The sequence below is a fragment of the Impatiens glandulifera genome, chromosome 3, assembly GCF_907164915.1.
Source record: "Impatiens glandulifera chromosome 3, dImpGla2.1, whole genome shotgun sequence".
NCBI classification, from domain to species: Eukaryota; Viridiplantae; Streptophyta; class Magnoliopsida; order Ericales; family Balsaminaceae; genus Impatiens; species Impatiens glandulifera.
Genome location: NC_061864.1, coordinates 13,998,114 through 14,022,120, shown reverse-complemented (window position 1 = coordinate 14,022,120; position 24,007 = coordinate 13,998,114). Strand labels below are relative to the sequence as shown.

Genomic DNA, 24,007 nt, shown 5'->3' with positions numbered 1-24,007 from the left:
CTGTCCACTGAACCTCACCCCAAGCCTTATCGCCTGTCCTGGCTGAGTCAAGGTACGGATGTTACAGTTTCCAAGCGCGTACTTGTTAATTTTTCCATTGGTTCCCATTATCGTGATGCTGTATATTGTGATGTGGTTCCTATGGATGCTTGTCACATTTTACTTGGTCGCCCTTGGCAGTTTGATCATTCTGTTATACATGATGGGCGTGCTAATACCTACACGTTCTTATTTCATGGTACCAAGATTGTGTTGATGCCAAATCAGCCCAAGAAGGGTGCTGCCCCCACTCATCATGCGTCTCCCCTGCCACCTTGTTGTCTCGGGGTCCTTTTCAGACCGCCATGGTCGAATCTGGCATGGTGTTTGCTCTATTTTGTTCGCTGATTACCTGTGGTGCTAGTTCTGAGGTGCCTATTCCAGTGCAGCCGCTGTTACAGGAGTTTGCAGATGTTTTTCCTGAGAATCTGCCTTGTGCCTTGCCTCCTTTGCGTGATACCCAGCATCACATTGACTTGGTTCCAGGTGCTGCCCTACCCAACCGTCCTCATTACCGCATGAGTCCCAAAGAACATGAAGAGTTGCGTAGACAGGTGGATGACTTGCTGGCTAAGGGACACATTCGAGAGAGCCTTAGTCCCTGTGCTGTCCCGGCCCTTCTTACCCCAAAAAAGGATGGGTCTTGGCGTATGTGCATTGATAGTCGTGCTATCAACAACATTACAGTGCGTTATCGGTTTCCTATTCCCCGGTTGGATGACTTGTTGGATCAGTTGGGTGGTGCTTCTGTGTTTAGCAAACTGGATCTCAAGAAAGAAGGCCATGTTGGGCGTGATCGTACCTTCCAGCTTCTTGCAGCTTCTTATTTCTGGCCTTCGATGCGCAAAGAGGTGGAGCGTTTTGTTGCTCGTTGTCGTGTTTGTCAGTTGGCTAAGGGCGTTTCGACTAATGCCGGGTTATACTTGCCTCTGCCTATTCCCACTCAACCATGGTCTGATGTCAGTATGGATTTTGTCCTTGGGCTGTCACGTACCCAGCGTGGTTCTAATTCGATTTTTGTGGTGGTTGACCGATTCTCGAAGATGGTTCATTTCATTCCCTGCAAGAAAACCTCTGATGCTGTGGCTGTTGCACAGCTTTATTTCAGGGATGTGTATCGCCTTCATGGACTTCCTGCCTCCATAGTTTCTGATCGGGACACTCGCTTTGTGAGTCACTTTTGGAGGAGTCTTTGGCGTTTGGTTAATACTCAGCTGAATTTTAGCAGTGCCTATCACCCGCAAACTGATGGCCAAACTGAAGTTGTTAATAGGTCTTTGGGGAACCTTCTGCGCAGTTTAGTTGGGGATCATCCTAAGGCTTGGGATCTGAAGTTGCCTCAGGCCGAGTTTGCTCACAATCATGCTGTTAATCGCTCCACTGGTTTCAGTCCTTTCCATGTGATTTACGGGCTGTCTCCGCGTGCTCCTCTTGATTTGTTAGCGCTGCCCAGCAAGGTGCGTCCTCATTCCACTGCTGCGGATTTTGTTGGTCAGTTGGCTCAGGTTCATCAGACCACTCATGACCGCTTGGTTGCTGCTACTGCCAAGTACAAGGAGAAGGCTGATTCGAGAAGGCGTGCTGTTGATTTTGAAGTTGGTGACTTTGTGTGGGCTATTCTGACTAAGGATCGTTTTCCAGCTCATGAATATAGCAAACTTGCTGCTAAGAAGATTGGTCCTGTTGAGATTGTGGAGAAGATCAACCCCAATGCTTATCGTTTACGCCTTCCCAGCCATGTGCGTACCTCTGATGTGTTCAATGTGAAGCATCTTGTTCCTTTTGTGGGTGAGTCTTCTTCTGATGAGGATGATGCGGTTCCAGATTCGAGGACGAATCTTTTCTACCCTGGGGGGAATGATGCGGTGCGAGTCGAAGAGGCGTTTATGCGAAAGTTGCAGCATCCGAAAATATCTCGCAAGTGTCAGATTTCGACGATTGCCTAGTGTTTTTCGGGCGGAAACGTTTAGGGGCTCAAAATCGCATTTTTATTAGTTTCGGGTATTTTTTTGCAATTTATTAAAAGTTGTTTATTTCTTTTGCAAGCTAGGGTTTGAGTATTTAAAAGAATCTTAAAACACTTTGTGAGGGGAAGATTATTAATCAGAAAACGAGGTTTTCTCAATATCTATCAACTTTCGGTATTCGTAAGAATCAACGAATCTTGATAAAGGTTCATCCTAGCCATGCACGCTGCATCAGATAGGGCTATCAAATATTTTAGAGCTAATAATTCTGTTGTATCTATTATTGGCTGTATGTTTTCTGAATCTGAAGATCAATCAGTTCCATTTTCTGTTTTAGATAAGTTTTATCAACCAGATTTTGTTGAAACAGAAACTGGAGCTGATTGTTGTCTGAAATTGAAAATGACCACCTTATCTGATCTTTGTAAATATGTTTAGTCTACAAATGGTACTTAAAATGAAGTCAATTTTAATTTTGACGATAATCTAATGGATCATGACTGAGAACGTGACACTAGTTTAAAAATATATAACTATGTTGGGTCTGATGGATAGTTGTTGTGGCGCCAATAATAGAATATGTTTACTAGATTAACTATTCAATCGCTCATTTATATATATCAAGGTAGATTGTTTGTTTACCAGAAAATCTTTTGTATTTGTACAATTGAATAAGTAGTTTTAAAATGCTCACATTAGTTAACAAACTCTGATCAATTGTGACATTGGTAGGGTACTATTCTACCAATAGACCGTTTGTGCTTATATATATATATGGTTTGAAGGCATGTATCATAAGTGGGGTTAATTATTGTTATTTTGAAAACTTAAAACAACAAATATATATATAACTTGTGTTGGATCTGGTGGACAGTTTTTGTCTCATCAATAGTAGATTATGTTTTTCCATATAAAAGTAGATTATTTGTTAACAAAAAGAAAAATATATATGGGTATGTACAACTTTTTTTTTTATTTTTGGAAAACTGAGATTTATCTTGGACATATCATTATGTTTATGTGATGGTATCATTGGTGCAAAGTGCTTACAGTTTCTCTAAAAATTATTTGCAACAGTTATTTCAATGACCTATTTGTTCCTTTATTCTGAAGATATATAATTTTTATTATCTATTTTGGTAATTTTTTACTGGAATTTAATCAAGCTTAAGAGAGAACATCAATTTCCTCCTTGCTTCAATCCAAAGTGTTTAACATAGCAAAAAGGTCAATTTTTAATGACAAATTATTGCATACAAACTTATAGTAGCAGACAAGATAAATTGTAATGTTAATCTGAATTTATCAAGATTTGTTTGGTATTAAAATCTTTCTTGCATAGTGATAAATATATTCCCATTATCAAAATATTTAAAGGTTTAGCTTATGAATATAATTGATTAGAACTAAGGTTAGAACTAAGGCTATGCTGATGCAAGTATGATAGTAGTTTGAGGCGTTTATATTTGGTGTCTGCTGGTATTGAGATATGGTGACATTTAATATAGATTTTAGTAGAAAGGGTGCTATGAATTCCTACATCAATATTTTAGTATCTAAATCGCAAATTATTTAGTGTTATAAATTTATAATAGCATCATCAACATATGAGAATAAGGATGATACACTTTTTTTTATTACAAACTAACAATGATCAATCTCAGTGTCATTTATGTGCAAAAGATATGGATATTCAATATTTTAGAGCTAATAATTTTGTTGTATCTATTATTGGTTGTATGTTTTCTCCATTTGCTTCTCATATTCTGATTGTCTTAAGTGGATGGAATACTTTGATCAACATTGACATTCGATTTAAGAAGATATGAGAACACTAAACTGGGGATAATATTGAAACACTGGAAGTAATTGCGGGTTTGATATCGCTTAGATTGTTCCTTGTAGTTCCTCTGAAATGCGTAAACCTGGCGAGTTAGCAATAAGATATAATTGACAATAATCTTATTAAGGAGGTTGACAATATCTTCTAACATCTTTATAATCAAGAGTCAAGACAAACAGGTAAGAAGATATGAAGGATCACTATTTTTATTTTGAGCCACTTTAAAATATCAATCTTGTGAACCATTAAAACTCAAATATGTATTAAATAGAAACCAGTTGCAATAAGAACCTCAATAATAGTATCCCAATTCACCTAACCATAAACTTACCCCAGGTGAAATCGTTTTTTTATTAAATCCTCAACTATCCCTGTAAAAGAAACACATTATTAGCCGAGCAATGGATCTCCTTGGAATAAAAACAGATTTATTTAGACTAATGAGATTTAAGGAATAACTCTTTTCATTTGATGAGTAAGGATTTTAACCACAATTTTATACACCACCATATTGCAGCAAGATAGCGGTCTAAAGTTTTGAAAATTTTCAGGATTCTAGAATTTCTGAATAACTGAGCAAACTTTAAAACCATTCAGAATATTTATTCCCATTCATTTTAAAAGCAATATCCTTGATTATTGATTACTATATGTACTTGCACATTTATTATACATTTTTGTATTAATAACATTAGTCAAACAAACATTTTGATTTTTAAAAATCATTTTTCATACAAAAAAAACAAACAAATATAACTAGTGAGTAGAAACTCTATAAAATAATACACTTGGGATGATCAAAATTTATTAATTAAAAGAGTTATTAATTAATCGATAAATTAATAATTATTAATTTATATATTAATTTATAGTAAAATACTTAGTTTACAACACCTTTAAGTTTTTACTTAATTATTGTATACAATGCATGTACTTATATCAAATGAATGACCCAATTTGAAAAAAAAAATTAATCTCCCACTTTATTATGCTTCTTGTGTGCTCAATGTATCACTTTATGGACATTAAAAATATTTGCAGCAAAATAGCGGTCTAAAGTTTTGAAAATTTTCAGGATTCTAGAATTACTATATGTACTTGCATATTTATTATACATTTTTGTATTAATAACATTAGTCAAACAAACATTTTGATTTTTTTTTGAAAAAATCTTTTTTCATACAAAAAAACAAACAAATATAACTAGTAAGTAGAAACTCTATAAAATAATACACTTGGGATGATCAAAATTTATTAATTAAAAGAGTTATTAATTAATCGATAAATTAATAATTATTAATTTATATATTAATTTATAGTAAAATACTTAGTTTACAACACCTTTAAGTTTTCACTTAATTATTGTATACAACGCATGTACTTATATCAAATGAATGACCCAATTTGAAAAAAAAAATTAATCTCTCACTTTATTATGCTTCTTGTGTTTAACGTATCACTTTATGGACATTAAAAATATTTGCAGCAAGATAGCGGTCTAAAGTTTTGAAAATTTTCAGGATTCTAAAATTTATGAAGCAAACTTTAAAACCATTCAGAATATTTATTCTCATTCATTTTAAAAGCAATGTCCTTGATTATTGATTACTATATGTACTTGCACATTTATTATACATTTTTGTATTAATAACATTAGTCGAGCAAACATTTTGATTTTTTTTTGAAAAAATTATTTTTCATACAAAAAAAACAAACAAATATAACTAGTAAGTACCCGACCGAGTACTTTCTCCCTCTCCCCATGTTCGACCCGAACCAGACTATCGAGTACTCACATCTATCGGGTATACGGGTACCTATTGTCATTCTAATTAAGAGTCATGGATACTTTCTCCCTCTTCCCATGCCCGACCCGAACCCGACTATCGAGTACCCACATCTATCGGGTATACAGGTACATATTGTCATTCTAATTAAGAGTCGTGACTCATGAGAGGGAAACATTTATTACAAATGATGTTGGTTTGACTTAAGGTGGTTTTGGGTAAAAAAAAATATAATATATTTATTATAATGATAATTAAGATTGGAATTAAAAAAATTATTTTTTTTAATATTAATATATTCGGGGTATTAAGTTTTCAACAATTCCCATCACCGAATCTAATTGAGTAATATTTTCACTCTCTATCCCCGTTTAAAATACCTGAACTTATTAAATTGAGTAATATTTTCACTCCCCATAGACTCTTTATGTATACTTCAAATTCCCATCTCTACAATCCACGAAATATCCTAAACACCTATAATCATTGGTTTATATAAATTACTATTGCAAGTACAAGTACCAAACTCCAATTTCTCAACCTTGGTTAGTTTCAAACATGTCCCATGCCCTCTTCCTTCTCCACCACCAAAACCACGAACAAATTCGAAAATTCAAATCAAATTTATTGTTTACATGGTATTTAAAATTTGTTCGCAACAGAAGAACACATTCAACTAATTACATTTTATTTCATTGGTTTACAATTACATTAATCAATATTACACAACTTCTAACTAGTTCTAAAATCTGATTTCATCTTATACAATTATTCCACCTACCATAAAACTTGAAGGTTTTGTACCATCACAACCGCCACAACCTGAAACCCTTTTTCCTACACCATCAAATCTTTTGACCATTGGTGTCCAGATGAACAAGCAATCGATGTAGCTGATGGAGTTGAAGGTTGGGATATGTTTGGGGTCGATTCATGAGTTGAGCTAGCGCTTTATTCTCTGAAAAACATCCATACAATATCGAAAGTGAGAGTCTTTTAATCACAAATAAACAAAATAAGGCCACATACACCAAAACATTAACTTTGCATTATACCTGAAATAAATGTTTTGCCTGAGTTGGATCCTACAGCTCAAAACACTTCCCACCATAGTTGTAGTTCTATATAAACCATTGTAGACGTAAACTTCTTTAGAAGTTACGCTTACATAGTACTTCAATCTTCGCATTATGACAAGAAGAAGACGGCCAAAGATGTTCATTCAAATTTTGAGAGAACAGACAGAAATAGGAGACAGAAGAAGAAGAGACTGCGGCGGAATGAAAAAAAAAACTGTTAGGGTTATTGTAAGTTTTCTTTTGGGCTATATGTGCTTTTATAAATAAAACAGTAAGTATAAAATATAATTTTAACCAAAGTTTTTTAAATTTTACAATTTTAACCAAAGTTTTTTAAATTTTACAATTTCATCAATGATTTGTTAAAGGGTCAAATAAAAAAAAATGTACCTACTTTAATAAATAAATTAATAGGTACAATCCTAATAAAATTAAATATATAAAAGGCTATCATTGCAAATTAAAAATAATCTAATATTGAAAAAAAAAATGGATAGTAATTCTCAAAAATTTCATTATACAACTAAATTGTTTTTCTTTTTTTTTTGTCATAATGATATAATTGTATAAATATAATAAAAATAAAAAATATTTCAAAGATTTTTTTTAGAACGTTTTGAATAAAGATATGATTATTGCATTAATAGACTCTATTATACATACAACTGTTAGGAAATAATGAGGGGTTTAAGTGGTTGAAGCCCACCAACCCTGCCCGACACACAAAAACCCTGCCCGACACACAAAAAGAATTGCGATTTACTGAACGTAGTCGCTTACTTAAATATTTTTTTAATAATAAAAAGGTGATAGAAATCCATCACTTTAAACAAAATCAATTTAATTAACTATCTATTCCACAAATTAATATAAAATTTGGCAAAACATCATTTATTCATTAATATGCTCTCTCACAACTCTCTATTATAATTGGTTTGATATTTTAAAATTTGAAAAAAAAAATATATATAATTGGTTTGATATTTTAAAATTTGAATATATGTATCAAAATTAAATGAATATAAAAAAAAACTTTTTAAATTAAAAGAAAAGAATAAACACTCTCAAGTAAATAGAAAAATTATCTAATATAAAATTTGAATAACTACTAAATAGATAAGTTTGATTAACCCAAATCTTTCCTAATCAAATTATCAATATCAAACTTATCTAAAATGAAAAAATAAATTTGAATAAAGGAATATAAAATTATGTCATGGTACAAAACATATATTTTATTTTAATTATATCATTTATTATATCTTCATCACAAAGTTAATATATATATATATATATATATATATATATATATATATATATATATATATATATATATATATATATATATATATATATTATTTTATTTTGATCTTATTCACAAAATATAAAAATAAAAAAATTATTAATTAATCACTTATTATTTTAAAATTTATTAAATTAATTTAAATATTATTTCGTTTTTAACTATTTAAATTTATTATACTATTATTATTAAAATTTTATTTTAATCTTATAGAAGAAAAAGATGTAATATAATTAACTTTTCATTAATAATTTATCCTTTTAATATTTATTATATTGATTTCAATTTAAATAAATTTCTTTTAATAATTAAAATTACATATTTAAAAAACTTAATACATCTTCCCATTACTATTAAATAACATGTCTACAAGCTACTTTAAATAATATTTTATTTTATAATAAATCAATAATATTTTTTCTACCTAAAAAGTTATATAAAAAAATTATTTACTAGAATTTTAAATAAGATTATGTGAATATATTTATTATAATATATATATATATATATATATATATATATATATATATATATTACTAAATAGAATTCAATATTTGACTCTATTATAATATTTTAAATATTTCAACCAATAACTAATAAATGTGATATAATTTATAATTATATTAAACTTTTTTATAAAACTAAAATATAAAATATTAAATAAAACCATGTTAAAGTTATTGACTTAAATATTCCTGAGTATCCAAAAATCTAATCAATGTTTTAAAATGAAATTCATCAACCAAACACTCATTTTTGTTCCTTTTCTCATTCCTGAGTATAAAACAACGTACCTCATTTTAGTTTAAATAATTATATTTTAATAATTAAAATTATATTTTAAAATATACTTAATATATTTTTTTTGTATAATAATTAATTTATCCTACACTTTGTGTTTCTCATCATTTTTCAAGTTTATGTATGTTTTTTTTTTTGTGACAAAAGAGATGATGAGGTTTATGTACGAATCTCAATCTAGTAAACTTTCATTTATTAAATACACACTCTTATTATATATTCAACTATTATATTGTGTCTTGAAGATGATGTAGCAAATTAATATACGTGATTTGCATGAAACACTAAGATTTATAGGGACATGAGAAAAAATAACTGATGAGATGGTCAGAATCTGGAAGAGAAGACACATTCAATAATTGTGTTGTGTCTTGTAAATCATCGAGGTGTTAAAGGACGAGAAGATTATTTGTGTTATGCTTGAAGTTGGAGAGTCTATATGGTCACCAGAAATTGTTGAACCAATGTTTATTCATCTTACCAATATACATAAATTTAGAATACCATCATCTACAATATGAAGTTATTTACATAATTATGATGCAATAAAGTTTGTATGAAATTAAGGGAAAAACGCAAATAAAATGTTTGGTTTTAGAGAAATATTATCTCTAAACTAATTTGATATATTTAAAATGGTTCTTTTAATTTCAATATGTTTGATATATTATTTGAATTTCAATGTCACTACAAAAAAAGGTTAAAGGGTAACTTTACAGTTTTCCACTTAAATTAAGTTAAAAAGTGATTTTCCAATTTTTATAGCAACATTATATATATATATTTGTCACTAATTTTGCAAATTTGTAGAAATTGGATGGTATTTTGAAGTGATGATCTTTACAACTCTATTGGTATTTACAACTCTGGTGTGCTTGGTTTTTGTGTTAATTCTAAATTTAATGATGAGATTATATTTGAATATAAGTTGGGTTAAATAAAGTGATAGATTAGGGGTAACGTTTTGCCTTATATGAATTAATATCAACCATCAATTGTTTGTGGTTTATATTAATTTCAGTTACATCACATTTATTCTACAGGTGTTTTAGGGTTTATGTTTTATGTTTTCTTTTTTTCCAGAATTTAGAGAGCTGTAATCTTTTTCATTTGCTATAATTTTTTCATCTTTATCTTTGACAATAAGAAATTTCTCTTCATCTATTTTTCCAATACTTCATTATTTATCACATTTTGCATTCCGCACAACAGTTGGTATCAAAGCAGGTTATATCCGATCAGATTATCACTATTTGTTTTCTGGCGAAAAAGTATCTTCAATGAATCTGAAAATCAAAAAATTCACAGAGTGAAATAGTTTTGGTCTATGACAGATTAAAATGCGAGTCTTGCTTAAACAACAAGGTGTCTAGGCACCATTGTCGAAGGAAAAGGCGAAGATAGTTGCATGTCCTGCAAAGGAGTCTACCTCTGGTAAAATCACTGTTGAGCTTGAGGTCTTGGAAGAGAAGGCACACTCAACGATTTTACTCTGTTTGACTGATGAAGTGATTACTGAGGTATCAGATGAAGATACCGCAATCGATCTGTGGTCGAAGTTAGAGCCTTGTACATGACAAAGTCACTAACTAAGATGTTGTTATTGAAACAACATATGTTCAGTCTTCGTATGTTTGAAGGTAAGTCTCTACGGCTGCTATAACACATAAAGACAGAGACACTGACTCGGAGGAGGACATTGCCCTTGTATCTAACTCTTTTCTACACCATATTGATACGTGTGTGTTGGATTCAGGGTGTTAATATCATATAAATTCAAACAAAGAATGGTTCGATACCTATGAAGATTATGATGGTGGAAACGTTGTCATGGGAAATACTGCCATATGTAGAACGGTGGGTATTGAGACTATCAAGATTCTGACTGATGATGATAAAATACGAACCCTAACTGGCGTTCGACATGTTCCTCAATTGAAGAAAAACTTAATATCTTTAGACATTTTAGATGTTAAATGTTTAAGTTTAACAGTGAAGAGTAACAATTGTGCATCAGTAAAGGTTCAAAAACAATACTGAAAGATATCAAACAGTTAATCTTGTATATACTTCAAGGTAAGATGCTAGCAGGTTCCGGTTGCATCCAAATCTGTGAATATTGTGCATCAGTAAAGGTTCAAAAACAATACTGAAATATATCAAACAGAATATCTTGTATATACTTCAAGGTAAGACGCTAGCAGGTTCCGGTTGCATCCAAATCTGTGAATCGGTACCCTGATGTTACCAAGTTGTGGCATATGTGACTTTGAAATATGGGGGAGAGGGAGATGCAAGTTCTGTCCTAACGGAATATTCTATCTAGCCACAAGTTTACCACCTTGAGTTGTGTGAACACTGCACTTTCGAGAAAAAACATCGTTGTAAATACAGTAAGGAGTTCAAAAAACTAAGAACACACTGATTATATCCCCTCTGAATGTTGAATGCTAGGTAGTTAATCTAGCCTCGTATAAATTTTAGTTTCTGCAATTATATATATTTTTTCAATTTGTGTAATTACGAAGTTAGGGGTAACAGTTATTTTGATAAATTAAATATTTGATAAAATGTGAGATAACCGCTCAAAGATGAAGAAGCTTACTAAAGAAGCTAATAACTATCATTCAGAGAGAGATAGAAAGTTGCAGAAATGGAAGAAGCGGTTATTGAAATGCCTTCATCATTCTATTTGTTCAGTCTTCTCCTCCATGGAATATTCCGATGATGGCGTTGACGGAAGAACCGGTGTTTCCACCCATCCATCATGCTCTGTCCGGCCCCGAGGCAGAGAACCGATCGAAAATGAAGTTTCGATATTATCCGGTGAGTTTGAATGAAGAATCTCAGTTTTGACGACACTATTTTGAGGTTACTTAGAGTTTAGGGCAACGTGTTTGATTAATTTAGAGTCTAATACTCGAAATCCGTAGCAGATGGTAGTTTGTATATCTTCCTATAACTCTGCATTCATGGAATAAAATCCAGATGATCAGCTCGCAACCTTTAATTTCCTATGTCTTGCGAAAGACATTTCGTGCCTGCATTATATATACAGTAGTGTGATGATGAAAGTGGAGTGGTAACACAATTCTGATTTAGCTACAGGGATACAACTTCCCTGACCTAATTTGAAGAATCCCAACAAATTAGCGATGGAGGAGATATGTCCATGCTCGCTTGTTGGATTCTGCATCTGCTTGTAATTAATCTTTTAACATTGTTCATCTCTGCTATGCACATGTTTGACGAATTTGGATATGGATTTGGTATTTGCTGGTATACTGGTATATATTGAGAATCATCACACGGAAGGAAGGAAGAGGTGGATGAATTCCTTGTAATTTTACCTGTCTGAAAATTTTATGTTGACATTTAATATAGGTTTTATTAGGAAGGGTGCTATGAATTCGTTATGCCCGATCAAGGCTTCTTTCGTTGGTTGTTCCTGATTGGACTATCACTTTTTCCTTTTATTTTCTAGCTTCTTTCATTATTGAAAACACAGCATGTATTTTCTTATCTTTATACCAACAAATTAGCAATGGAGCAATGTCCATGCTCGCCTGTTGGACTCTGCATTTGTGCAACATTATATGTTCAACACCAACCAATAGGTTTCTTACATGTGAGTAACTCGGTGAGTCCCCATGTATTATTTTGTTAAAGAGCTAATAATTCTGGGTTGATTGCTTGAACCCCTTCATTATTCAAGCTGACCTGCTTCAAATTAAGAGGCTTGCTTAGAAGAATTATTGCCCATTTGCTTCTCATATCTGATTGTCAAGGTATTTTTTTAGTGGCTGGAATATGTTCCCGGGTATATTATATCTATCTTTTTCAAAAGGTCTTTAAGAATAACTAGTACTATAATGTTTTTGTTAATATTGTGATAAATATATTCCCACATCGATATATTTACGTATTAAGCTTATGAATATATTAATTAGAACTGATATTGTGTTTGCCGGGCTCGGTAATGCGGGCTTGTAACCCATATGGGGGCATTAAGGTAATTGGGTCTATGGTGTTATATAGGCTTAAATGAGTAGGTGCATGAGACCTACCTAGTTAATGCGAGGCTTACTTGAGTAGATTTGGGGTTTGTTTACCTCCTACCCAATTAATGCATATCCAATTCACAATTATCTGCCGGGCTTGGTAGTGTGGGCCTGTAACCCATATGGGGGCGTTAGGATTATTGGATAGCAACAATAATTTTTGCAAAATTATTGTTTTAATATGGCATTCCTTCTTCTTTATGGTTCCTTATTGATGAAGGTATTTCTCTTCAACTCCATGTTTTATTTAGTAATGAGTTATTAGCTGTAAATTATGACTAAATATATTAATCAAAAGTCATATAGATTTAGATTGAGGTAATAATAATGTGGCATATTTTGAGATTAAGATTTCCTGGGATTATTGTAATAATAAACTATTGCGAGGCTTAATTGAGTAGATTTGGGGTTTCTTTCAATTTTATTAAGGGATGAGTATTTTTTATTTGATGTATAAACTTATAAAATCAGTTTTATCTTGATCAGATGTGTGGGTGGCGGACATAGAAGACGAGTACAAAAGTTCATATTTTGATGGTTCCGTATTTCTCAGTTACTTCTTGAGAAAGGTATTTCTCTTCAACTCGGATTTATGTCTTGTGTTTTATTAAAGAGTGTGTTACTAAGGGTAAATTATGACTTAATATATTGTTTAATAGTCATATAGTTTTAGAATGTAATTTGAAAGGGTGTTATTGACTACCATAATTCAAAGCCAATGCTAAGCATTAACATATAAATTGAGATAATCAAAATTTTATGAGGAGATATTACCAATTACTTCAATAAATCTGTAAAATTTATATATAAATGCAATGTCATAATTTGTATGTTTTCTCCAATTGATTCTTCTAGTCTTAAAGATTTTCATATTTTGGAAGATTTTCAGCTTCTTAGAAACTACTCTTGTCACTTGAGCTACCTTAGTGGGTTAACATAACAAAATTGTCAAACAAGTTAATGCAAACAATCACTTACAGTAACCGACAAGATAATCTGCATTTATCAAGATTCCCACATTGATATATATAAAGGATAGTCTTATGAATAGAATTGATTAGAACTAAAGTTTAATTTGCTGGGTTTGGTAGTGCTGGCCTGTAACCCATATGGGAGCATTAATATTATTGGATTGTTGATGTATGTATTATGGAGTAGATTTGTGGTCCTGATTCTAAATTGGATATTGGTTTTGCCTACTCCTTTAAATGCGTAACAATAGGACAATAATTTTGCATTGTGCAACATCAGCTTTTAACCCTAAACTAACTTTGACCATAATTTTGCAATTTAATCCTAACCTGATTGTATGGATGGGGCATTAAGGTGATTAGAGAATGGGTTTAATCAATTGAGTTGGATTTTGTTATTCTTTATTGTCTTTCATTTTGTATTGGGGATGACTATTTTTTTATGTATAAACTTTTAAAACACTTTTTTGGCATAGAAGACATGTACCAAGAAACAACAATTATAGGTATTTTTTGGATTCTTTATTATCTTCAAGTCCCTGCTCTTTTATATTTTTACTGTGGGATGAGTATTTTTTGTTTAATGCCTAAACTTATAAAATTAAACCAGTTTTATTATAATCAGATGGACGAGCATAGAAAAAGATTACCAAAAGTTGTAGGTCTTCTTGATTGTTTCTATATTTCCTCAGTTCCTTTGTGAGGAAGGTATTGCTCCTGAACTCCTTGTTTTTTATTTTATTAGGAGTGTGTTACTAATTATGACTACAAATATTGATCAAGTGATATAGTTTTGTAACGTAACAGGGTACTATTATTTGCGAGGAAGGTATGTCTCTTAGTCTCCCTGTTTTGTGTTTTATTCAGGATGTTACTAGGAGTAAATTGTGGTTAAAGATATTGGTCAAAACGGCTATAATTTTAGAAGCTAATTTTGAAGGGGGTTAAAAATGTGCTATATTTTGAGATTAAGATTTCCTCTGATTTAGATCATATTTTAAAGAGGTTTATTGAATGAAGATTCTCAGTTTTGACGTCTATATTTTGAGGTTACATAGAGTTTATATTTGTTTAATTTGGAGTCTAATACTTGAAATCCGTAGTAGATAGTAGTTTGTATATCTTCTTATAACTGCATTCATTCATTGAGTAAAGATGATTTTTAACCAATGGATAAATATAACTTGTGCCTGTTGGATCAGATGGGCAGTTGTTGTCGCACCATTAGTAGATTATGTTTTTTCATATAATATTATCAGGGTTTATATCAAGGTAGATTGTTTAACAGGAGGATTATATTTTGAACGAGTAGTTTTAAAATGCCCACATTAGTTAATGACTTATAGTCAAGGTTTTGTTCAGTCACTGTGATGGAATACTCTGATTGGAGGGACATGGTAAGGTATTTCTTTTGACTCCTTGTTTGTAGTGTGTTACTTATTTGGGTAAATTATGACTAAATATATTGATGAAAAGTCATATTGTTTTAAAAGGTGGTTAAAATTCGAAGGATAAAATCACGATTGCACCAGCTGGGAATTGAACCCGGGATCTGTATCAATCTTTTTGGAATGGACTTTAAGATAACTAGTCCTATAATTTTTTTGTTAATATTGTGATAAATATATTCCCACATCGATATATTTAGATATTAAGCTTATGAATATATTAATTAGAACTGATATTATATTTGCCGGGCTTTGGTAATGCGGGCCTGTAACCCATATGGGGGCATTAAGGTTATTGGATGGCTGGCGCTGAGCTTAGTTGAGTAAATACCCAACTAATGCGAGGTTTAATTGAGTAGATTTGGGGTTTCTTTTACCTCCTACCCAATTAATGCGTTTCAGTTGACAATTATCTGCCGGGCTTGGTAATGTGGGCCTGTAACCCATATGGGGGCATTAGGATTATTGGATAGCAACAATTTTTTTTTTTAATTTTGCAATTGATTCATAAACTCACACCAAAGATTTGATTTTCTTTTTTTTTGTAGGCATATATATGTTTGATGATATTTTAGACTTGTACTCAAATTGCAACAATGACCTTCCTTCAAGAATTCTTCTTGGTGGTTCCTTATTGAGGAAGGTATTTCTCTTCAACTCCCTGTTTTATTTAGGGATGAGTTATTAGCGGTAAATTATGACTAAATATATTAATCAAAAGTCATATAGATTTAGATTGAGGTAATAATAATGTGGCATATTTTGAGATTAAGATTTCCCCTGGATTTGGACCCTTTATCTTAGGTTTATTGGTGACCATAATTCATAGCCAATGCTAAGCAATACTTATATTTTGTTAAACTTTAGAGATTATCAGAAGCTAAGTGTGTGTCTGTAAACCAAATAGGGGTATTAAGATTATTGTATTGCATATCGAAGGCGTTAGAGGAGTCGATGGGTTAATGCTTTGATAGGATTTCTGATTCTGCTTATAAAATTTAGAATAATGATTCTTCATAGTTCCTTATTGAGAAAGGTATTTCTTTTCAAACTCCATGTCTTGTGTTTTTAAAAAATTAAGGGTAAACTATGACTTAATATATTGATCGATAATGATAAATTCCATATCAATATATTTAATGTTTTTAATACAATTGATTAGAAGATATTTTTTAATTTATTAGTTCTTACTGTCCATGGAATGTTTGGAAATTGCTTGGAGAGGAGAATTTTCTAATAGACCAGAAAGTGAAAAGGAATGAAGGGAGAGATGAGATCGAGGGGCTTGGAGGGACATGGTAAGTTATTTCTGTTTATTTCAATCTTGTGTGTTATTGAGGGGTAAATTATGAGTATATATTGATCAAAAGTCAATATAATTTTAGAATGTGGGTTAAAATTGTATCATTTTGAGATAAAGCTTAAAATTGAAGGACAAAAAGTTTATGACTGCACCAGCCGGGAATTGAACCCGGGTCTGTACCGTGGCAGGGTACTATTCTACCACTAGACCACTGGTGCTTGTATTAATATGATTTAAATGCCTCTAATATATTTGGGATCACTTATTGTTTTTTTAAAACTAGTTTTTAACTAACGATAAATATAACTTGTGTTGATCTGTTGAACAGTTTCTGTCGCACCAATAAAGTTAGATTATTTGTTAGCAAAAAGAAAAAAAGATACAACTTTTTTATTTGTATTGTTTTTGGAAAATTAGGGTTTATTCTGGTCATATCATTATGTTTATCTGCATTTATCAAGATTTTTTTTTGTGTATAAATATCTTGGTTGTATAGTGATAAATTCCCACATTGATATATTTAAGGTTAATGGTTTCCTCAAACAATAATAGTATGTTAATGCTTTTTTAGTTGGTGATCCTCAAACTAGAACATTTGATATAAAGCATGTTGGCTAAATGATTATCACAAATAATTTTCTTTATTAAAAAAAAACAAATTGTTGTCTGGAATTGAAAACTGACTAGGCAGCCTTCTCTCTTGCAAATAAGTTTAGTCTACAAATGGTACTAAAAAAGAAGTTCATTTCAATTTTAGTTTGACGATTTTCTAATGGATCATGACTGAGTCTCTCTATGTTTGTGTGGATTTAATCCAATTTGCTCCTTTATTCGGAAGTTAATATGATTGTAAGCTATTTTGTTTATATCTATCTGCTATTTTTTCAATAGTTGATGTATCTATTTGTTTTTTTATCATAGCTGGATCACATCAGTTTTCCCTTGTTGAAAATCCATACATAACAAATTTTACCTTATATTTGTCTCGTTTGTTCAACAACAACCAATAGGTTCTTATGTTTGAGTAACTCAGTGATTTCCCATGTATTATTTTGTTTAAAATCTAATAATTCTGTGTTCATTGCTTGAAACCAGTCCTTATTCAAGCTCGCCTGCTTCAAATTAAGAGTCTCAAATGAATTATTTACACTGAATCATGATAGATTTGAGGTGTTTGCTCCTCCTATTTGATCATTGAGTAGCATCAACTTGACTAACTTTTTTTGTATCTTGCTTTGTTTAACCAAACATATTAAACTACTAAACATCATCCTAATAAACTCTTTATCCTATTCATTTGACTAAATAATCTCATATCAATAATGATTATAATCAACTTATTCTTACCGTTTTTTAAGTTTTATCAAAATTAAAATTAATTATGTTTGTTTATCTTTTTTAACTCTGTATTCATGGAATAAAATCTTGCAAAAGACATTTCGGCATAATATGTTTTCCATCATCTTTCTTGATTTTAGAATCTTAATTCTATGTTCTAGTAATCTCTAGCAAATTATTTCATGCTATAATAGACCTCTGGAGCTATACATCTATCTTTTTGAAAGAGCCTTTATTTAACATAAGTAGTCCTATAATGTTTTTGTTAATATTGTGATAAATATATTCCCACATCGATATATTTACATATTAAGCTTATGAATATATTCATTAGAACTGATATTGAATTTGCCGGGCTTGGTAATGCGGGCTTGTAACCCATATGGGGGCATTAAAGTTATTGGATAACTGATGCATCAGCTCACCTATATGGGGGCATTAAGGTTATGGAGTAGATTTGAGGTTTGTTATACCTCCTACCCAATTAATCCGTATCATGCAACAATTATTTTTTGCAAAATTATTTTAGACTTGTACCCACATTGCAACAATGACCTTCCTTCAAGAATTCTTTTTGATGGTTCCTTATTGAGGAAAGTATTTTCTCTTCAACTCCCTGTTATTAGCGGTAAATTATGACTAAATATATTGATCAAAAGTCATATAGACCACTAGTGCTATAAGAGTTCCTACAAAATATTAGTTGAATTTTTATGGTGACATTTAATATAGGTTTTATTAGGAAGGGTGTTATGAATTTCCACATTAATATGTTAGAATCTTAATCTTATGGATATATTGGATTAGAGTTAACCCCGATCAAGTCCTCTTTGGTTGTTTCTAATTGGATTACTTTCTAGCTTCTTTCATTATTAAAACACATGTATTTTCTTGTCTTTATTGAGGGATGGGTCTTTTTTGTTTGATGTGGGTAACATTGTTATGTATAAACTTATAAAACCAGTTTTATCATGATCAGGGCACAGAAAACGAGTACCAGTCACCAAACATGAATGGAATGTTTGGAAACTGTTTGAAGTCTTGGAGAGTTTTCAAGTAGACCCGAGAATGGGAGGAGGAAGAAGCTTGGAGGGACATGGTAAGGTATGTTCAATAATTTATGTATCTATTTGGTGTTTTTATCCTTGCTGGAATTTAACTAAGTTATAAGGCAAACATCAATTTGACCTTACTGAAAATCCATACATAGAGATTTTCACATAGGAAGGTCATTTTTCTTGAAATTTGGTACAACAATCATACATTTGTAAACAGACAAGATAAATTGTCATTTTAAAAACACAGACTATGTGGTCAAGATGAAATTTGTTTTCCATTCTATCTCCTTCTTTCAAATAAACTGGTACACAAGTTCAAATCAGACCGTAAACAAAAGCCATGGAATTAGATTTAGCTTCAAAGAATATCTTTTTCAGGATCTTTTAACATTGTTCATATCTTCAAGAAATGATTTAATCTTCATAAATTTACTCCTGCAACATTTGAGTAATTCAGTGAGTCCCCATGTATTATTTTGTTTTAAGAGATAATAATTCTGGGTTGATTGCTTGAGCTCATTCATTATTCAAGCTGGCATGCTTCAAATTAAGAGGCTCATAAGAATTATTGATCCTTGTATTAATAATAATATAATTTGTATCTGTAAAATCATAAAAGGAGGATTATATTTTAAATGAGTAGCATTAAAATGCCCACGTTTCGGATCAATTGTCACATTGGAAGAAATATTTTCATATTCTGGAAGATTTTTCAGCTTCTGTAGATGGAGAAGGAAGAAAGACTAAATATATGGATGAAAAGTCATATAGTCTCTATGGGGCCTTCTTCTTGAAGGTTCCATATCTCCTCATTTCTTTATTTCTCTTCAATTCCTTGTATGTTTAATTTTAGACCGAATGATTCTAGTTAAAAAAAATAATGCTAGTTTCTCCAAAATTAAACTCTTTTTAAAAAAACCTACACGTTATATGTGTCATATTTTGAGATCAAGATCTCACAAAATTTCAAACCCATTGAACATTCTGCTACTAGACTACTAACTAGTGTTATATGTATAACATAAATGTTGTTACATATGCTAGTCATTAACTTCACATATTATCATAAGCTAAGTGCAACACTCAAGGTATGTTAAGGTAGAGAGAACATAAATTAATTAGAAAAACCCCGAGTTCATATGGTGCCCTTTACTGGTTTTATTTTAATATGAGAATATATAATAATGATGGAAACACCGGTGTTCTGTCCATGCTCGCGTGTTGGATTCTGCATCTGCTTATAAATCTTTTAACATTGTTCATCTCTGCAAAAATGATTTATTATTTGTTGTATGCACATGTTTTACGAATTTGGATATGGATTTAGTATTTGCTGGTATATTGGTATTGAGAATCATCAGAAAGAATAGGTGGATGAATTCCTTATAATTACCTGTTTGAAAATTGTATGGTGACATTTAATATAGGTTTTATTAGGAAGGGTGCTATGAATTTCCACATCAATATGTTAGAATCTTAATCATATGGATATATTGGATTAGAGTTAGTCCCTGGATTATCACATTTTCCTTTAATTTTCTAGCTTCTTTCATTATTAAAAACACAACATGTATTTTCTTGTCTTTATTGAGGGATGAGTATTTTTTGTTTGATGTGTCTAACATTGTTATCTATAAACTTATAGAGAAAACCAATTTAATCATGATCAGATATGTGGGTACAGAAAGGGTACAGAAAACGAGTACCAGCCACTAAACATGAATGGAATGTTTGGAAACTGCTTGAAAGTCTTGGAGAGTTTTCGAGTAGACCCGAGAGTGGGAGGAGGAATGAGCTTGGAGGGACATGGTAATGTATTTTTCTTGATCTTTTTTCAATAGTTTAAGTATCTATTTAGTCTTTTTATCCTTGCTGGAATTTAACCAAGTTATAAGGCAAACATTAATTTGCACCTTACTGAAAATCCATACATAGAGATTTTCACATAGCAAAAAGGTCAATTTTTTCTTGAAGGGTGTCCATAATTGAAAACAAATGCTAAGCATAACATAGAAATAAAATAAACAAAGTTTACAAGATATTATCAATTACTGCAGAAATTTTATATAGGTATACAAGTATCACAATTGTCTCTTGCATAATATGTGTTTATATATATGCGTACAAGTACCGCAATAAATGGTTAAATTTATGAATATTATTGATTAGAATTAAATTTAAGGTTTATGAATTGTTGATGCTTCTACATTTGTAGTTGATTTGAAGATCAGGTGCCCCAAATTTTCACATCTATTGCCATATAATGTTATTAGCAATTCAATCACGAATTTAAAATAGATCAAGGTAGGTTCTTTGTTAACAAAAAGAAGAAAAAAAAATCTAGATGGATAATATACTTTTTTCTTTTGGAAAACTAGTTCTTGACATGTCATTATTTTAATTTGCATATATAAAAAAAATGTTTTTGTGTATAAATCTTGACTTGCACAGTGATAAATTCCTATATTGATGTATTTATGGGTTAAGTTTAAGAATATATATTACTATTATTGGATTTTTGGTGGTTCTATGATGGTTGGTATAGATTTGGGGTGCTGGTAAAGGTTAATGGTTTCCTGTAACAAGAATAGTAAGAGTTAACACTCTTTTAGCAGGTGATTTTAATCGAAAGGGTGATAATGAGTTAATAGTTCTCACGATATTGATATATTAGAAACTTAATCCTATGAATATAATGGATTAGAACAGTGAAAAAAGTGTTATCTGTTGGTCTGGTTGGTGTATAAGTGTAAACCGTTGTTCTTTGTTGATTTTTTTGCAACAGTTAGAAACTCAATTTGAGAAAAAGGTAAAAATTGTGAGAACATATAAAGGTTCAGAATTTATAAGTAATCCTTTTCTAAATCAAAAGATCTTACATCTTGCACTTCCAAAATGCCTCTTAAGCTCTGACCCTTTTCGATTTTGGTTTCACTCACCTTATTAACAGACTTCATGAAGTCTGGGATTATTGTATCGAGAGAGAGACTAGCATATGATCTTGACAATGACAGAATTATTGTATCGAGAGAGATGTTGTCTTTCACGAGCATATCTTTCCTTTTGATAAAAAGGGGAAAATGGGATAAACAAACATTTTCTGCTTTTGACAAACAAAATCATTCATTACCTTCTGAATATGAAGATACACAAAATCAATCAGTTCCATTTTCTGTTTCAGATTTGGTGTTTGTTGGTATTGAGAATCAGATGCGTGGGTGGTGGACATAGAAGACGAGTATCAAAAGTTCAGATATGATTTTTCATGGTTCCATATTTCTCCTTTCCTTCTTGAGAAAGGTATATTTCTTTTCAACTCCATGTCTTGTGTTTTATCAAAGAAAAAAGTAACTATGACTTAATATATTGAACAATAATGAATCGATATATTTAAAGTTTAATATTCTTAATGCAATTGATTAGAATAAATTCGAGTTTTTACTGTGGCAGTGTATTATTCTACCACTAGACCACTGGTGCTCTATATTTACTTATTTTTGCTATAGTTTAAAAAAGCAAATGTGTTGGATCGATGGACAGTTATTTCCGCACCAATAGTAAATTATGTTTTGCCATATAATGTTGTTAGTAGATTAGCAATTAAATCGTCAATTTAAATATATCAAGTAGGTCGTTTGTTAACAAAAAGAATATATAAATAGCCGCTCTCTTTATATGTGTGGATTCAATGATCCATTTGCTCCTTCAGTCCAAAGTTTATGTACAAAGCTACTGCTAAAATTTTGTTTATATATATATATATATATATTCTTGCTGAAATTGAATCAAGTTAAGGCGACAACAATTTGCTCCTTACTTCAATTCTTATATAAGATTTTTTTATATATATTTATTTAGAAAGCTAGAATGACACACCGCCATGGCTTTCACTTTCATTTAAAACATTTAAGGTGTTCTAAGAAATAGTCGAACCCGTGATGTTTGTTCTCTTATAAACCACTTTTGTCACTTAAACTAACTTAGTGGTCAACATAACAAAAATGACAAACACTTACCTTACCCGACGAGATAATTTGTCATGTCAATCTGCATTTATCAAGATTTGTTGGTGTAAAAACTTGTTTGTCAACTGATAAATTCCCACATTGATATTTCTAAAGGATAATCTTATAAATATAAATGATTAGAACTAAAGTTGCATTTGCTGGGTTTGGTAGTGCGGGCTTGTAACCCATATGGGAGCATTAAGATTATTGGATTGTTGATGCATGTATTATGGGGTAGATTTGAGGTGCTGATTCTCAATTGGATATTGGTTTTCTCCTACCCCTTTAAATGCGTAACAATGGGACAATAATTTTGCAATTCATCCTAACCTGCATAATTTTGTTATTCTTTATTTGTCTTTCATTTTGTATTGGGGATGACTATTTTTTTATGTATAGACTTTAAAACCATTACCAGGAAACAACATTAATATAGGTATTTTTTGGTATTCTTTATTATCTTCAAGTCCCTATATATATTGTCTAAAAGTAAACCAATTTTATTATCATCAGATGGGTGAGGTTAGAAAAAGATTATCAAAAGGTTTAGATCTTCTTGATGTTTTCTCCTGAACTTCTTGTTTTGTGTTTTATTCAGGATGTTACTCGAGGAAAATTATGATTAAACATATTGATCAAAAGGGATATAATTTTAGAAGTTAATTTTGAAGGGGTTAAAAATGTGCTATATTTTGAGATTAAGATTTTCTCTGATTAAGATCATATTTTAAAGAGGTTTATTGACTATCATATTTGAAAGCCAATTCTAACTTGCTAAGCAATAAGCATAACAAAGAAATTGAAATAATCAATGTTTAGGAGTTATTACCAATTAATGTAGTATATCTGAAAATTTGTATTCTTGGTGTTAAAAGTTTTTTATTTTGAATGATAAAACAAACTTTAAAATGATTGCACCATCTAGGAATCGAACTCGAGGGGTCTGTATACTGTATATATATATATTAGTTTGAAAGGTCCTTTGGATAATTGGGATTACAT

The 24,007-nt window shown here is 31.0% G+C and overlaps 1 protein-coding gene, 1 long non-coding RNA gene and 1 other non-coding gene across 11 annotated transcripts; 1 reads left to right on the top strand and 2 right to left on the bottom strand.

Annotated features, from left to right (window-relative positions):
- Positions 1 to 6,310: 6,310 nt before the first annotated feature.
- On the bottom strand, positions 6,311 to 6,921 carry LOC124931818. The gene is made up of 2 exons (XR_007098720.1): positions 6,692 to 6,921; positions 6,311 to 6,594 (listed from the first exon to the last, which is right to left on the bottom strand). It is a non-coding gene; the product is annotated as an uncharacterized LOC124931818 (long non-coding RNA).
- A 4,479-nt stretch (positions 6,922 to 11,400) lies between these two features.
- Positions 11,401 to 22,440, top strand: LOC124931812. 9 transcript variants are annotated; one of them, XM_047472378.1, is made up of 5 exons: positions 13,434 to 13,449; positions 16,484 to 16,597; positions 18,920 to 19,044; positions 20,669 to 20,807; positions 22,180 to 22,440. In XM_047472378.1, exons 2-5 carry the CDS (start codon positions 16,558 to 16,560, stop codon positions 22,227 to 22,229), a joined length of 354 nt encoding a protein of 117 aa, XP_047328334.1. In that variant the 5' UTR covers positions 13,434 to 13,449; positions 16,484 to 16,557; the 3' UTR covers positions 22,230 to 22,440. The 9 variants fall into 9 exon arrangements, with proteins under 9 accessions (XP_047328330.1, XP_047328331.1, XP_047328336.1 ...); XM_047472379.1 differs by lacking the exons at positions 13,434 to 13,449; positions 16,484 to 16,597 and adding exons at positions 15,030 to 15,253; positions 15,344 to 15,405 and having other exon boundaries at positions 18,920 to 19,039; XM_047472372.1 differs by lacking the exons at positions 13,434 to 13,449; positions 16,484 to 16,597 and adding exons at positions 15,030 to 15,253; positions 15,344 to 15,405.
- On the bottom strand, positions 16,750 to 16,820 carry TRNAG-GCC. Its single transcript has one exon. It is a non-coding gene; the product is annotated as a tRNA-Gly (tRNA).
- Positions 22,441 to 24,007: the final 1,567 nt, after the last annotated feature.